Source organism: Procambarus clarkii, chromosome 3 (assembly GCF_040958095.1).
Source record: "Procambarus clarkii isolate CNS0578487 chromosome 3, FALCON_Pclarkii_2.0, whole genome shotgun sequence".
NCBI classification, from domain to species: domain Eukaryota; kingdom Metazoa; phylum Arthropoda; class Malacostraca; order Decapoda; family Cambaridae; genus Procambarus; species Procambarus clarkii.
Window position 1 is genome coordinate 4596322 of NC_091152.1, and position 17337 is coordinate 4613658.

The 17337-nt window shown below is 46.7% G+C and overlaps 1 protein-coding gene across 5 annotated transcripts in view; it reads right to left on the reverse strand.

The window, feature by feature from the left end:
• Nucleotides 1-17337, reverse strand: part of LOC138367385 (uncharacterized) — a 232858-nt gene that overhangs the window by 31098 nt on the left and 184423 nt on the right. For 3 of the 5 annotated variants that reach the window (XM_069328980.1, XM_069328984.1, XM_069328975.1), the window contains one exon: nt 4395-4503. The exons of 1 other annotated variant lie outside the window; for it this stretch is intronic. In XM_069328980.1, the coding sequence (XP_069185081.1) occupies nt 4395-4503 (109 nt within the window). Of the gene's footprint in view, nt 1-4394; nt 4504-9416; nt 10692-17337 lie in introns of those variants that run through there. One more of the 5 variants, XM_069328992.1, reaches the window with a different exon arrangement.

Genomic DNA, 17337 nt, shown 5'->3' on the forward strand with positions numbered 1-17337 from the left:
CGAATTAAAAGCATAGGTCAACAAACTGATTGAAACTGTGAACGCCAAGAAATCCGGACTCCACCTGCCAAAGATCATTGGGGAATATAAACCTGGATATGCGTATGGAAATGTCAAGACGCACAAGCCTGGAAACCCACTTCGGCCAATCATTAGCCAGATACCCACACCCACGTACAGACTGGCGAAGCGACTCAACGGCCTGCTGACTTCTTATGTTCCTTGCGCCTTCAGCCTTAAGTCTCCAAAGGAATTTGTTGACTTACTGCGGGGCACACGGGCCACAGGGATAAGAGCCTCGTTGGACGTAGAATCGCTGTTTACCAACGTACCTGTGGACGAGACAATCGGAATGATAGCCGACAGAGTGTATCGTGATCCAGCCTGTACTCCTCTTGACATACCAGAAAATATTCTGAGGAAACTACTCCAAGCTTGTACTAAAGAGGCACCCTTCTTGAGCCCGGATGGGCACATGTATAAGCAAGTAGATGGGGTCGCCATGGGTTCTCCCCTAGGTGTCCTGTTTGCAAACTTCTACATGGGTACCATCGAGCAAAAAGTCTTAGTCGACATGAACTTGAAACCGGCCATATACTGCAGGTATGTTGACGACATTTTTACACAGGTACCTGATGTCAGACATCTGCAGGAGCTGAAGGAGGCATTTGAGCAGAGTTCCGTGCTGCGTTTCACTTACGAGATGGAAAAGGATGGGAAGCTGCCCTTTCTAGATGTAATAGTCATGGAAAAGGGCGGAGGTTTCCACACTGCAGTCTACACTAAGGAAACAAACATAGGAATGTGCCTAAATGCCAACAGCGACTGCCCAGACAGGTACAAGAGGAGTGTTGTTAACGCATATGTCGACCGTGCTCTCAGCCACAGCTCAGAATGGAAGCAAGTCGACGAAGAACTCTGTAGGGTAAGGCAGGTCCTAGTCAATAACGGCTTCTCCAATGGTTTCGTCGAAGACATCATAAGAAGGAAAGTGAAAAGCCATGCAACCTCTGAAGAGACAACTAACACAACACCTATACCCCCTATTAGACTATTTTACAGGAACTTCTTTTCCACAGCTCATAAAACGGAGGAAAGGGTCCTGAAAGATATTGTTAATAGAAACGTTATCCCTACAGACAAAAATCAGAGGATACAACTGACGATTTACTATAAAACCAGAAAAACGGCCAGCCTACTCATGAGAAACTCTCCAGACACAAAACAGAACGCTTTAAAAGAGACTAACGTCGTCTATGCCTTCAAATGCCCTCTTGGGGACTGTAAGCTCCAAAAAAAAACAGTATATAGGCAAGACAACAACATCTCTTTCTAGGCGTTTAACGATGCATAAGCAACAGGGCTCCATTAAGGAACATATAATCTCTTCCCACAACCAAACCATCGCCAGAGAAATCCTAGTAAACAACACAGAAATCATCGATAGATACAGCGATAGCAGGCGGCTTGACGTTTGCGAGGCACTACACATCAAGAAGTCAACACCAGCAATCAACAGCCAATTATTGCACAACTATATTTTACCCACCTCAAGACTCCGCTCCAATATAGAAGCATCAAGAAATATGGACCAATAGGCTTTCTACAAACACTTCTATTCAATATCCATTGTTTCGTGTTCTGTCTTGTGTTGATGAAATTAATACCCTATTAATACGACATCTTGTTCTGTCTTGTGTTAATGCCACATCACCCCTTCCACTTCACTCAAATGTAGATATAAAATCGGAGATGCGTAAGTTCTATTCAGTTGTGTATTTGTGAACTAAAGTCTTTGAAAATGTAATAAGTTTTACGAAACGCGCTTGTGTCGCGTCAGACTAGAAATAAAAATGAATTTTGGAGAATTGATTTTTTATTTACCTCCAACAGTGAAACGAAATGTACGAAAGATTGAGAAAATTCGTGTTAGAATTATTAATCTTACTTTTTCGGTCATATTTAATAATATATATATATGTGTATATATATATGTGTATATATATATATATGTGTGTGTGTGTGTGTGTGTGTGTGTGTGTGAGATATATATATATATATATATATATATATATATATATATATATATATATATATATATATATATATATATATATATATATATATGTCGTACCTAATAGCCAGAACGCACTTCTCAGCCTACTATTCAAGGCCCGATTTGCCTAATAAGCCAAGTTTTCATGAATTAATGTTTTTTCGTCTACCTAACCTACCTAACCTAACCTAACCTAGCTTTTTTTGGCTACCTAACCTAACCTTACCTATAAATATGGGTTAGGTTAGGTTAGGTAGGGTTGGTTAGGTTCGGTCATATATCTACGTTAATTTTAACTCCAATAAAAAAAAATTGACCTCATACATAGAGAAAAGGGTTGCTTTATCATTTCATAAGAAAAAAATTATAGTAAATATATTAATTCAGGAAAACTAGGCTTATAAGGCAAATCGGGCCTTGAATAGTAGGCCAAAAAGTGAGTTCTGGCTACTAGGTACGACATACATATATATATATATATATATATATATATATATATATATATATATATATATATATATATATATATATATATATATATATATATATATATATATATATATATATATATATATATATATGTCGTACCTAGTAGCCAGAACTCACTTTTTGGCCTACTATTCAAGGCCCGATTTGCCTAATAAGCCAAGTTTTCATGAATTAATTGTTTTTACGACTACCTAACCTACCTAACCTAACCTAACCTAACTTTTTCGGCTACCTAACCAAACCTAACCTATAAAGATAGGTTAGGTTAGGTTAGGTAGGGTTGGTTAGGTTCGGTCATATATCTACGTTAATTTTAACTCCAATAAAAAAAAATTGACCTCATACATAATGAAATGGGTAGCTTTATCATTTCATAAGAAAAAAATTAGAAAAAATATATTAATTCAGGAAAACTTGGCTTATTAGGCAAATCAGGCCTTGAATATTAGGCCAAAAAGTGAGTTCTGGCTACTAGGTACAACATATATATATATATATATACACACACACACACACACACACACACACACGAGAGGATGTGCAGTGACTTAATATCTAACATATTCAGAGATTTGAGTAAGGGTACCGAGTGATGTCTGGGGCCAGAGATGGATATTGTCCTAATAGCAGCTTTGTGTTGAGTAATTAGAGGACGTAAATGATTTTGGGTAGTAGAACCCCAAGCACAAATACCATAGTTGAGATATGGATAGATGAGAAAGTAATAGAGTGTCACCAGGCTGGGCGAGGTACATAATATCTGATCTTAGAAAGAATGCCAACAGTTTTTTAACCTTTTCTAGATATATTTAGAATGTGTCCCTGGAAATTTAGCATGCGGTCAATGAGAACGCCAAGGAATTTGCCATCTATTTTGTTACAAATTTGGGTATTGTTTATCCTGAGATTTTTTTGATTAGATTAGAGGATTTATTGCCAAACAGAATATAGAAAGTTTTGTCAATGTTAAGGGTGAGTTTGTTGGCAGTTAGCCAAAGATGGACTTTGTTTAGCACAGTATTTCACTGTGACATTTAGAGCAAGGGGGTCAGGACTGGAGTAAATGAAGGTTGTTTCATCAGCAAATAGAATTGGTTTGAAGTGTTGGGAGGCATTTGGAAGGTCATTAATGTAGATGAGAAAGAGGAGAGGGCCAAGTATGCTGCCCTGAGGAACACCAATGTTGATGGGTAGGGTGGGAGAAATTGAATTATTCACAGAAACATACTGGAGCCTGTCAGTAAGGTAAGATTTGAGGTATTGCAGGGAGTATCCTCTAACTCCATATTGATGTAATTTAAGAAGAAGGTTTTGGTGGTTGTCAGTGTCAAAAGCCTTACGCAGGTCCACAAATAACCCAACAGGGAACTCATTCTTATCAAGAGCTGCATGTATCAAGTTAATCATACGATAAGTGCATCGTTAGTGCTTTTTTTGGGTCTGAAGGCATATTAACAAGAGCTAAGTATATTGTGTTTGGCTAGATAAGAGTAAAGCTGCTTGTAGATTAGTTTTCTAAATATTTTTGACAAGTTAGGCAAGTTATTTTTGACAATATTTAGGCAAATATTTTTGACAAGTTCTGTGCCTGTCTAAAAGTACCACGTTTTGGCTTCTTACGGTAGGCTTTTATGACAAACAAGGGATGCTCTAACATATGGAACAATCTCAGTGCAACTAGCTACTGGGAGTAACAACTTGCCCCAACCAGTAAATACATCATAACACATTTTCTAATAGATTCATAGATAAAATTATTACACCAGAAAATATTTTTAATTTACTCGGGAAAACAAAAACTTCTTAATCCATAGAACAAAGATTAAAATATTTTGTATTACTCTATTACCTCAGTGATAAATTTGAGAAGTTTTGGAGGAAAGCTTTTGGCACGTTGTTTCTGCTTGTCTGTGAGAGTTGTGTCCACTGGCAGAGACGTACACACGCTCAAACATGTCCTGTAATTATTAGGAACTAACTTGTTTCACATGTGCAGGAATATGAATTTTTGTTCAAAACATATAATATAGTGAAGGGCTAGAAGTGGCTGATTAAACACACCTGGGATAAGAATTGTTATAGACGAATTTGTACAACTGTAAGAGAAAGGTCAGTCAAGGCAAAAAGATGAATAGAGCAATGAAGGATTGGTTCGAATAACATGAGGAATAGATATTAATAATAGATAATGAATAATAGATATTAATTATTAATTATTACCTTGTTTTCCTGCAATCAGCCTTTTTATGCAGACAAGTATAGACCCAGAACTAAACCTCTTATCCACTATCTATGACAATCATCACTTCAATGATCAAAATTGCAGATATTTTACAGCACATGATGTAAACAATGTATTAACAGATAATCTCAATATCTCTGTAATCAACTTGAACGTTAGATCCCTAGGTAAACACTTCGATGATGTTAGTGCCTTGATTGAAACTATTGACAACAAATTCTCTTTTATTATACTTACTGAAACGTGGTTGAAAGAGGATAATACTCAACTCTTTAACATGCCTAACTACTCGGCAATTCACAACTGTCGTCAAATGCAGAGAGGTGGTGGTACTGCTCTTTACTACCACCAAGAACTAACATGCTTAAAAATAATTAGAACTAGAGACTGCTGTGGGGAGTATATCTTCGCCAGTTTCAGAGTCAAGGGTGCCGAGTCTGTCCTGTCTGTGGGTGCAGTCTATAGAATTCCTAACACTGATGTGTCTGAATTCAACTCAAACCTTAGAAATCTAATACTAGATAACAGATTGAACAAAAACCATCTAATTATCGCAGGGGACTTTAATATTGACCTCTGCGAGCCTGAACACCCTACTGCTGTTAGCTTCCTCAACTGTATGAATTCCTGCTTCCTCATACCCTTAATCACTAGACCAACTAGAATCACTGATAGTACTGCTACGACTCTAGATCACATCTGGACCAACATAACCTCTCCGCTTACTTCAGGTATAATCACCGATAGCACTACAGACCATTACCCCACATTTCTCTTAACTAACATTAGCAAACCACCTCTAGAGACAAGGGAGTTAAGCTTTAGGCTGCACAATGAAACTGCTATAAACAATTTTATAACTGCTGCTGATAATGTCAACTGGGAGTCCGAGTTAGGTAACATAGGGGACATCAACCTAGCAGTGAAATCTTTTCTACAAACAACTCTTAGCCTTTATAACACCCACTGTCCTATGCTTACAAAACAAGTCACAAGCAAAAGACTTAACAATCCTTGGCTTACAAAGGGAATACTTAAATCCATTAACAAAAAACACGACCTTGAGAAGAAGTATAGGCTAGGAACAGTCTCCAAAGAATTCTCAAAGAATTACTCGTTATTGCTATCTAAAATAATTAGACGAGCCAAAACTAAATACTATGAAGATAAATTTACCCAAATAAAGAGCAACATTAAAAAAACTTGGAGCACAATTTCACAAATATTGGGATCAAAGAAGATTTTAAATAACAAACCAACACTCCTTTCCAATAACGTTGGTCCGCTTTCAGCCTCTGATTCTGCTATTGAGTTCAATAGGTTCTTCTCTTCCATTGGGTCATCCCTTGCAAATGATATTCCATCTTCCTGTACTGATGTTAAGGACTATCTTACAGGTAACTATTCACAGTCTCTGTACCTAAAGCCTACTAGTTCCACTGATGTCAATGAAATAATCCTTTCCCTTAAAACCAAGTCTAGTGCCCTCGAGGAGATACCAACTTTAATTTACAAAAAAGCCTCCAGATCTCTAGCCCCTGCTATTGCATTGCTCTTCAACAAGTCACTTGAACTCCAAACCTTTCCTGTCATTCTAAAAAAAGCAAGAGTAACCCCTGTCTACAAATGTGGTGATCTCACTGATGTTAACAACTATAGACCTATATCAATCCTGCCTAACTTGTCAAAAATATTCGAAAAGCTAATCTACAAGCAGCTTTACTCTTTTCTAGCCAAACACAATATACTTAGCTCTTGTCAATATGGCTTCAGACCCAAAAAAAGCACTAACGATGCACTTATTAGTATGATTAACGTAATTCACGCAGCTCTTGATAAAAAGGAGTTTCCTGTTGGGTTATTTGTGGACCTGCGTAAGGCTTTTGACACTGTCAACCATCAAAACCTTCTTCTTAAATTACATCATTATGGAGTCAGAGGACACTCCCTGCAATACCTCAAATCTTATCTTACTGAAAGGCTCCAGTATGTTTCTGTGAATAATACAATTTCTCCCACCCTACCCATCAACATTGGTGTTCCTCAGGGCAGCATACTTGGCCCTCTCCTCTTTCTCATCTACATTAATGACCTTCCAAATGCCTCCCAACACCTCAAACCAATTCTATTTGCTGACGACACAACCTTCATTTACTCCAGTCCTGACCCCCTTGCTCTAAATGCCACAGTAAATACTGAGCTAGAGAAAGTCCATCTTTGGCTAACTGCCAACAAACTCACCCTTAACATTGACAAAACTTTCTATATTCTGTTTGGCAATAAATCCTCTAATCAGATAAATCTCAAAATAAACAATACCCAAATTTGTAACAAATTAGATGGCAAATTCCTTGGCGTTCTCATCGACCACAAGCTGAATTTCCAGGGTCACATTCTAAATATATCAAAAAAAGTTTCAAAAACTGTTGGCATTCTTTCTAAGATCAGATATTATGTACCCCGCCCTGCCCTGGTTACTCTCTATTACTCCCTCATCTATCCATACCTCAACTATGGTATTTGTGCTTGGGGTTCTACTACCCAAAATCATTTACGTCCTCTCATTACCCAACACAAAGCTGCTATTAGGACAATAACCAACTCTGGCCCCAGACATCACTCGGTACCCTTACTCAAATCTCTGAATATGTTAGATATTAAGTCACTGCACATTCTCTCTTGTGTATTATACATATATAAAACGCTGAACTGTAATGCCAATCCTGACCTCAAAAGCTTCATTGAAGGTTGTAACAGAACCCATGAGCACCACACCAGGAATAAATACAGTTTTGATATTCCTAGAGTACGACTTAATCAAACTAGAAATGCTCTACAAATCAAGGGACCCAGAATGTGGAATGACCTTCCCAACCATGTTAAAGACTGTACCTCTCTCAACCAGTTTAAGATAAAAACTAAACACTACCTAATAAATTCCCTGTAACCCACCTCACTCCTTTATTGTCAACCCATGTCTGTTATTTTATTTTATTATTATTATTTTTTTTTTTTTTAATCAACACTGTTTGTCAACCTATTGTATTTGTGCTGCTTTTTCAGTCATGTTTCCCCCTTTTTTTATCTTTATTTGTATTTGTTTTCAACACTTTTTATTCTTTATGCTCAATTAGTATTAAGTTCTAGATATTAATGTTTTTCTTGCCCGAAACGCATTGCGTAATAGTGGCTTTAGGCATTGTATGTACTAGCTCTATCTTTATATCAATCCATTAATGTAACATCACTTGTATGTATGTACCTTACCTGAATAAACATATTTATTTATTTATTTTATTTATTATACAGTATTGTTATAATGACTCCCTGGAGCTATAGGATTGATAATAGCTATATTAGTCTGAGGGGGCTTCAGTCATATGGAGTTGGCATGTCTACCAGGAACCACGAGCCAGAACCTGGTTCCCTCAGAGAGGCACACAGAGCAATGGCCTATGAAAACTCCACTCTTTGAGAGTATAGTCATGTTCGTCATCGACCGTGGTTAGGCACCCAGAAAGGTAGACGCCCCAAAACAGACCCCAACTGGTAGAAAATTGCAATCAGAGACCACAACATGGACTAAAAACTTCCTCTCAGAAAAACGAGGAAACAAGCAAGTTGTCATCATCCTGATGCGACGCTCATTCGTGTCCCCCCCCCCCCTGATATATGGTAAATATTCCTTGGTCATTATCTCATGATCAATATACCAATATTTCCTCTGATATATGGTAAATATTCCTTGGTCATTATCTCATGATCAATATACCAATATTTCCTCTGATATATGGTAAATATTCCTTGGTCATTATCTCATGATCAATATACCAATATTTCCTCTGATATATGGTAAATATTCCTTGGTCATTATCTCATGATCAATATACCAATATTTCCTCTGATATATGGTAAATATTCCTTGGTCATTATCTCATGATCAATATACCAATATTTCCTCTGATATATGGTAAATATTCCTTGGTCATTATCTCATGATCAATATACCAATATTTCCTCTGATATAGCTGTCATGTAGGATTCCTGCTATTATTTGTGAGTGACCTTTGACAGGTGTAAGAGAAGAGGAAGAAGAATTAACTAGTTACCTAGCATCAGTGTATGAGTTGAAGACAATTAAATTACCTATGTGGTCAATAATATTTATTGAATTTTAAGAAATACAGTTCACTTTTACTATTACAGTTTGTTTTGAAATAAATATAAATTCCATATAAATTAAATACATATAAATGTTACAGGTCAATTCTCCTCAGGTGGGCACGGAGCTCCTCACTATCCGGGGTGGGCACGGAGCTCCTCACTATCCGGGGTGGGCACGGAGCTCCTCACTATCCGGGGTGGGCACGGAGCTCCTCACTATCCGGGATGGGCGCGGAGCTCCTCACTATCCGGGGTGGGCACGGAGCTCCTCACTATCCGGGGTGGGTACGGAGCTCCTCACTATCCGGGGTGGGCGCGGAGCTCCTCACTATCCGGGGTGGGCACGGAGCTCCTCACTATCCGGGATGGGCGCGGAGCTCCTCACTATCCAGGGTGGGCGCGGAGCTCCTCACTATCCGGGGTGGGCACGGAGCTCCTCACTATCCGGGGTGGGCGCGGAGCTCCTCACTATCCGGGGTGGGCACGGAGCTCCTCACTATCCGGGGTGGGCACGGAGCTCCTCGTTTCCTTCATGAACTCAGTGGTCGAGGTGGATCTCGCTGAGGAGGGCTTCCAATGGAGTGTAAGGGAACCTATTGATTGCTGCCAGTCCTCCGAAGGTCTTAACAAGAGTGTCCGTATCGCTGGTTGTGTTCCGGAATATTTTCACTTCAGTACGGAACTCGAAACAACTGTTTATTAGATCAGTGTTAAGAGGGAGGCCATCCCAGAGAAGCACGACGCGGGCTGCACCACAGGTCACTGCTGCAGTGACGGCCTGTTGACCCAGACACACCATGTCGTCCTCCCCCTGCTTTAGGTGTCCGAAGATCTCTTCGATCAGCTTTGTGTTTGTGTCTCCGCCGATGTTTTTCAAGAGAGGTTGAGACTTTTGGATTGCTTCGTGCAGTCCTTCGCCGCCATTTTTCCCAAAGGAAAGAGTTAGTTTTATTTTCTGTTTTTGGGTTTTGTTTATCATTTGTAGGAACGTGTCCTTAACTTGGCCGACGCCTCCTAGCACAACGTCAGTGTCCTCGTGTTGCGTCAACACTTCTGTCAACCGGTCAACACAATTCTTTGTAAACTGTTAAACCTTTTCAGTCCTTATTCTCTCGAACCTGGAGGCGGATTGCCCCCCTCGGCCGTGCTTGGAGGGAGCGTTGTTGTTCTTGTGGTAAAGAACTTTTTCTTCGTGGACACTTACCAGCGCGATCAAAATATCGCTGGCATCAATGATGACATATATGAGATTTCCCTGTGAGTTTTTGGCCTGCTTCCACAGGGGCTCGGTGCATATTTTGTTGCTACACCTATAAATTGTCGACCTAATTTTGAAGGGGGGCTCCATCACATACTCCAGCGGGCCGTCAATCCCAACATTTTCGTTACGAAAATGATTGGTAAAAAACATGGCTACACCATTTTTTTGCGAGAACTCCTTACAATTTTCTAAATACGTTGAAACTTGCCGCAAAGAATCAATAACGGAGTTCCTGTTAGCACAGGATTTTATATTTTTTGCCTAAACAATTTCTTGCTTTACATGTGCCCGGAGTTTGTGTATATTGGTGTTGGGAGGAATGATGTATGTCACAATAGAGTTGGGATAGACAACTACTCCATTGTCCAGCTCTTGCAGCTGCTGCTGGAATTCGAAATAGTCAAAAAATGTCTTGTTTTCGATTCCTTGGTTTGTTCTGTTCCGGTTGTGTGCCGCCATCTTGTCTCCTTGCTGACAGTCTAGGCAAGATAAGAAATAATAATCCTTGTACTGGCTTGCTGAGCACATATTTATGTCTTAGATAGAATTATTGTAGTTATGGATGCAATGGATAAAGGTATGGGAAGGGAACTATCAGGGGAAATGAAGGAATTATCAGAAGAAAGCACCATGGTCGGGGATTGAGCGCAGACCTGCATGAAGCGAGACCATCCAGACCAAGTGGTTGGGGGGAACCATTGCAGGCTGGTAGACGAGAGTGTGAGGTTGGTGTGTTGGAGAGCGCAAAACACTGTTACAGTTGAGTAAAGCTGAAACTTCACAGAACCCCAACACAAGAGGACATATTAGGAATCTGCAAGATTCTGTGGTATATATATAATTGTATGAGTGTGTGTGTCTGTGTCTGTCTGTATGACTGTCTAAAGTAGGAGGCCATAAGCCTAGGGCTAGAATGTAACATGGGATTGGGAAGGGGTATATGGAAGGGCCACAGGACAGTCAGGGTCGGCCCAAGTGCCACCGTTTAATAAATATCACGATCCATAGCAAATTCTGCCCTTGTTATTTTTATTGCTTAAAATGAGATCAGGGATATGTTTTCCATAGAGAAAGGTCCAGGGAGGTCTTGGGTGGTGCCGAGAGGCCCAGGGAGGTCCTGGGAGGTCCGGGGAGGTGCTGGGAGGTCCGGGGAGGTGCTGGGAGGTCCGGGGAGGTGCTGGGAGGACCGGGGAGGTGCTGGGAGGACCGGGGAGGTGCTGGGAGGACCTGGGAGGTGCTGGGAGGTGCTGGGAGGTCCGGGGAGGTGCTGGGAGGTCCGGGGAGGTGCTGGGAGGTCCGGGGATGTGCTCGGAGGTCCAGGGAGGTTCTGGGAGGCCCAGGGAGGTGCTGGGAGGTCCAGGGATGTGCTCGGAGGTCCAGGGAGGTTCTGGGAGGTCCAGGGAGGTGCTGCAAGGTCCAGAGAGGAGCTGGGAGGTCCATAGAGGAGCTGGGAGGTGCCTAATTATTGAAGCTGTTAATGGGTCAGCTGTATACCTATTCTGCCCAAATTTCTCTTCTCACGTTAACTACTCTCAATACTTCCCTACGTCCAGTGTCTCTGAATCACTGGGGTTCCCCACGTCCAGTACCTCTGAATCACTGGGGTTCCCCACGTCCAGTGTCTCTGAATCACTGGGGTTCCCCACGTCCAGTACCACTGAATCACTGGGGTTCCCCACGTCCAGTGTCTCTGAATCACTGGGGTTCCCCACGTCCAGTGTCTCTGAATCACTGGGGTTCCCCACGTCCAGTACCTCTGAATCACTGGGGTTCCCCACATCCAGTGTCTCTGAATCACTGGGGTTCCCCACGTCCAGTACACAGGCTGTGTAGTTCGTCCCTACCATTTTCGATAATTCCATTCAGTGATAATTCCAACACCAGTGGTCATATGTGGGCTGCTGCAAGCAACAGACTGTTGAACCAAGCTCTCAAGTCAAGTCTGGCCCCCGGGTCGGGCTTGGGGAGTAGATGAACTCCCAAAACCCAATCTAGGTACAATCCAGGTTTTCTCCTCTGAATTTGATATCATATAGTGTCATTAGGGAGAGTTCCCTAACCTGTCCCTATAATTCAGTTGTGTTATCATCGGTTAAAGGCTCGTAGTATCCTGTCCCTCCACCCCTCTCCCCCACTCCCCAGGGTGAAGCGGCGCCGGCCCCACAGGGTGAAGCGGCGCCGCCCCCACAGGGTGAAGCGCCTCCGCCCCCACAGGGTGAAGCGGCGCCGCCCCCACAGGGTGAAGCGGCGCCGCCCCCACAGGGTGAAGCGGCGCCGCCCCCACAGGGTGAAGCGGCGCCGCCCCCACAGGGTGAAGCGGCGCCGGCCCCACAGGGTGAAGCGGCGCCGGCCCCACAGGGTGAAGCGGCGCCGGCCCCACAGGGTGAAGCGGCGCCGGCCCCACAGGGGTGAAGCGGCGCCGCCACCACAGGGGTGAAGCGGCGCCGCCACCACAGGGGTGAAGCGGCGCCGCCACCACAGGGGTGAAGCAGCGGCGCCGCCACCACAGGGGTGAAGCAGCACCACCACCACCACAGGGGTGAAGCAGCACCACCACCACCACAGGGGTGAAGCAGCACCACCACCACCACAGGGGTGAAGCAGCACCACCACCACCACAGGGGTGAAGCAGCACCACCACCACCACAGGGGTGAAGCAGCACCACCACCACCACAGGGGTGAAGCAGCAGCACCACCACCACAGGGGTGAAGCAGCAGCACCACCACCACAGGGGTGAAGCAGCACCACCACCACCACAGGGGTGAAGCAGCACCACCACCACCACAGGGGTGAAGCAGCACCACCACAGGGGTGAAGCAGCACCACCACCACCACCACAGGGGTGAAGCAGCACCACCACCACAGGGGTGAAGCAGCACCACCACCACAGGGGTGAAGCAGCACCACCACCACCACCACAGGGGTGAAGCAGCACCACCACCACCACCACAGGGGTGAAGCAGCACCACCACCACCACCACAGGGGTGAAGCAGCACCACCACCACCACCACCACAGGGGTGAAGCAGCACCACCACCACCACCACAGGGGTGAAGCAGCAGCACCACCACCACAGGGGTGAAGCAGCACCACCACCACCACCACCACAGGGGTGAAGCGGCACCACCACCACCACCACCACAGGGGTGAAGCAGCACCACCACCACCACCACCACAGGGGTGAAGCAGCACCACCACCACCACCACCACCACCACAGGGGTGAAGCAGCACCACCACCACCACCACCACAGGGGTGAAGCAGCACCACCACCACCACCACCACAGGGGTGAAGCAGCACCACCACCACCACCACAGGGGTGAAGCAGCACCACCACCACCACAGGGGTGAAGCAGCACCACCACCACCACAGGGGTGAAGCAGCACCACCACCACCACAGGGGTGAAGCAGCACCACCACCACCACAGGGGTGAAGCAGCACCACCACCACCACAGGGGTGAAGCAGCACCACCACCACCACAGGGGTGAAGCAGCACCACCACCACCACAGGGGTGAAGCAGCACCACCACCACCACAGGGGTGAAGCAGCACCACCACCACCACAGGGGTGAAGCAGCACCACCACCACCACAGGGGTGAAGCAGCACCACCACCACCACAGGGGTGAAGCAGCACCACCACCACCACAGGGGTGAAGCAGCACCACCACCACCACAGGGGTGAAGCAGCACCACCACCACCACAGGGGTGAAGCAGCACCACCACCACCACAGGGGTGAAGCAGCACCACCACCACCACAGGGGTGAAGCAGCACCACCACCACCACAGGGGTGAAGCAGCACCACCACCACCACAGGGGTGAAGCAGCACCACCACCACAGGGGTGAAGCAGCACCACCACCACAGGGGTGAAGCAGCACCACCACCACAGGGGTGAAGCAGCACCACCACCACAGGGGTGAAGCAGCACCACCACCACAGGGGTGAAGCAGCACCACCACCACAGGGGTGAAGCAGCACCACCACCACAGGGGTGAAGCAGCACCACCACCACAGGGGTGAAGCAGCACCACCACAGGGGTGAAGCAGCACCACCACAGGGTGAAGCATCACCATCACAGGGTGAAGCAGTGCCACCACCACAGGGTGAAGCAGTGCCACCACCACAGGGGTGAAGCAGTGCCACCACAGGGTGAAGCAGTACCACCACAGGGTGAAGCAGTACCACCACAGGGTGAAGCAGCGCCACCACAGGGTGAAGCAGCATCACCACAGGGTGAAGCAGGTGTTGTAATCCACAAGTTAGTAGGGATTATTAGCTAGAGGATCATTACTACAACACTTAACGAATGATGATTGGAAGTACAAGTAGACAGACTATGGATCACATATCTAAGAAAGGTCAAAGGGATTAAGACCGCAGCTATTAGCCAAACTAATAATTCCTGGAAAGAGGACTCAGGCTTCTAGGAACAAGGTTACCGCTTCTAGGGATAAGGTTAATCGGATTATACCTTCCTTGAGAGGCAGGGTGAAATGGTTGAGGCCATGGCTGGCTGAAGGCAGTCTTGTTGTGGGAGTGGAACTGGCAAGTCCTCCGAGGTCTCTGTGTGTGGCAGCAGCGAAGTGTAGCAGACAGCTATGCGAGAACCTGATGTGATCTTAGTGACCAAGTTAAGTCTGCAGTATGTGAGTATTGAATGAAAGACTAACCGGGTGTGGAGCGTTGTAGTAATCATTCCGTATTAGGGAGTTAGGTGGAAGTTACGAGCGCAAGTGGTGACCGCGGAGGTCAAGTGGTCTATGGGTATTGGAAGTGTATTGACCTAATAGAGTATGTTAATATGTAATTATTTGTCAGAGTCTATTCTTTATAATTAAATGACAAAACCCGACGGCCTTTAAATACCTTCCATATGTTCACTCATTGTGTTCCAGTACAAACCTAGTGGTACGCCGCAAGGGTCTGGTGTGTGTAGGAGTACATGGTGGTAGTAACGGTTGCTGAGGCAAGGTGTTATGTGTTGTGTAATCACTGTGTTCGGAATGAACCGGGGTTCAGCGTCACGACACAACATCACCACAGGGTGAAGCAGCACCACCACCACCACAGGGTGAAGCAGCACCACCACCACAGGGGTGAAGCAGCAGCACCACCACAGGGGTGAAGCAGCAGCACCACCACAGGGGTGAAGCAGCAGCACCACCACAGGGGTGAAGCAGCAGCACCACCACAGGGGTGAAGCAGCAGCACCACCACAGGGGTGAAGCAGCAGCACCACCACAGGGGTGAAGCAGCACCACCACCACAGGGGTGAAGCAGCACCACCACCACAGGGGTGAAGCAGCACCACCACTACCACAGGGTGAAGCAGCACCACCACCACAGGATGAAGCAGCACCACTACCACAGGGGTGAAGCAGCACCACCACCACAGGGTGTAGCAGCACCACCACCACAGGGTGTAGCAGCACCACCACCACAGGGGTGAAGCAGCAGCACCACCACAGGGTGAAGCAGCACCACCACAGGGTGAAGCAGCACCACCACCACAGGGGTGAAGCAGCAGCACCACCACAGGGGTGAAGCAGCAGCATCACCACAGGGTGAAGCAGCACCACCACCACAGGGTGAAGCAGCACCACCACCACAGGGGTGAAGCAGCAGCACCACCACAGGGTGAAGCACCACCACCACCACAGGGTGAAGCACCACCACCACCACAGGGCAAAGCAGCACCACCACCGCAGGGTGAAGCAGCACCACCACCAAAGGATGAAGCAGCACCATCACCACAGGGTGAAGCAGCACCACCACAGGGTGAAGCAGCACCACCACAGGGTGAAGCAGCACCACCACCACCACAAGGTGAAGCAGCACCACCACCACCACAGGGTGAAGCAGCACCACCACCACAGGGTGAAGCAGCACCACCACCACAGGGTGAAGCAGCAGCAGCACCACCACAGGGTGAAGCAGCAGCACCACCACAGAGTGAAGCAGCACCACCACAGTGTGAAGCAGCACCACCACCACAGGGTGAAGCAGCACCACCACAGGATGAAACAGCACCACCACCACAGGGTGAAGCAGCACCACCACCACAGGATGAAGCAGCACCATCACAGGGTGAAGCAGCAGCACCACCACCACCACCACGGGGTGAAGCAGCAGCACCACCACAGGGTGAAGCAGCACCACCACCACAGGGTGAAGCAGCACCACCACAGGATGAAACAGCACCACCACCACAGGGTGAAGCAGCACCACCACCACAGGATGAAGCAGCACCATCACAGGGTGAAGCAGCAGCACCAGAGTGAAGCACCACCACCACCACAGGGTGAAGCAGCACCACCACCACAGGGTGAAGCAGCACCACCATCACAGGGGTGAAGCAGCACCACCACAGGGTGAAGCAGCACCACCACCACAGGGTGAAGCAGCACCACCATCACAGGGGTGAAGCACCACCACCACAGGGTGAAGCAGCACCACCACCACAGGGTGAAGCAGCAGCACCACCACAGGGTGAAGCAGCACCACCACCACAGGGTGAAGCAGCAGCACCACCACAGGGTGAAGCATCATCACAGGGTGAAGCAGCAGCACCACCACCACCACCACGGGGTGAAGCAGCAGCACCACCACAGGGTGAAGCAGCAGCACCACCACAGGGTGAAGCAGCACCACCACCACAGGGTGAAGCAGCACCACCACCACAGGGTGAAGCAGCAGCACCACCACCACGGGGTGAAGCAGCAGCATCACCACAGGGTGAAGCAGCACCACCACCACCACAGGGTGAAGCAGCACCACCACCACAGGGTGAAGCAGCACCACCACCACAGGGTGAAGCAGCACCACCACCACAGGGTGAAGCAGCACCACCACCACAGGGTGAAGCAGCACCACCACCACCACAGGGTGAAGCAGCACCACCACCACCACAGGGGTGAAGCAGCACCACCACCACCACAGGGGTGAAGCAGCACCACCACCACCACAGGGGTGAAGCAGCACCATCACCACCACAGGGGTGAAGCAGCACCATCACCACCACAGGGGTGAAGCAGCACCACCACCACCACAGGGGTGAAGCAGCACCACCACCACCACAGGGGTGAAGCAGCACCACCACCACCACAGGGGTGAAG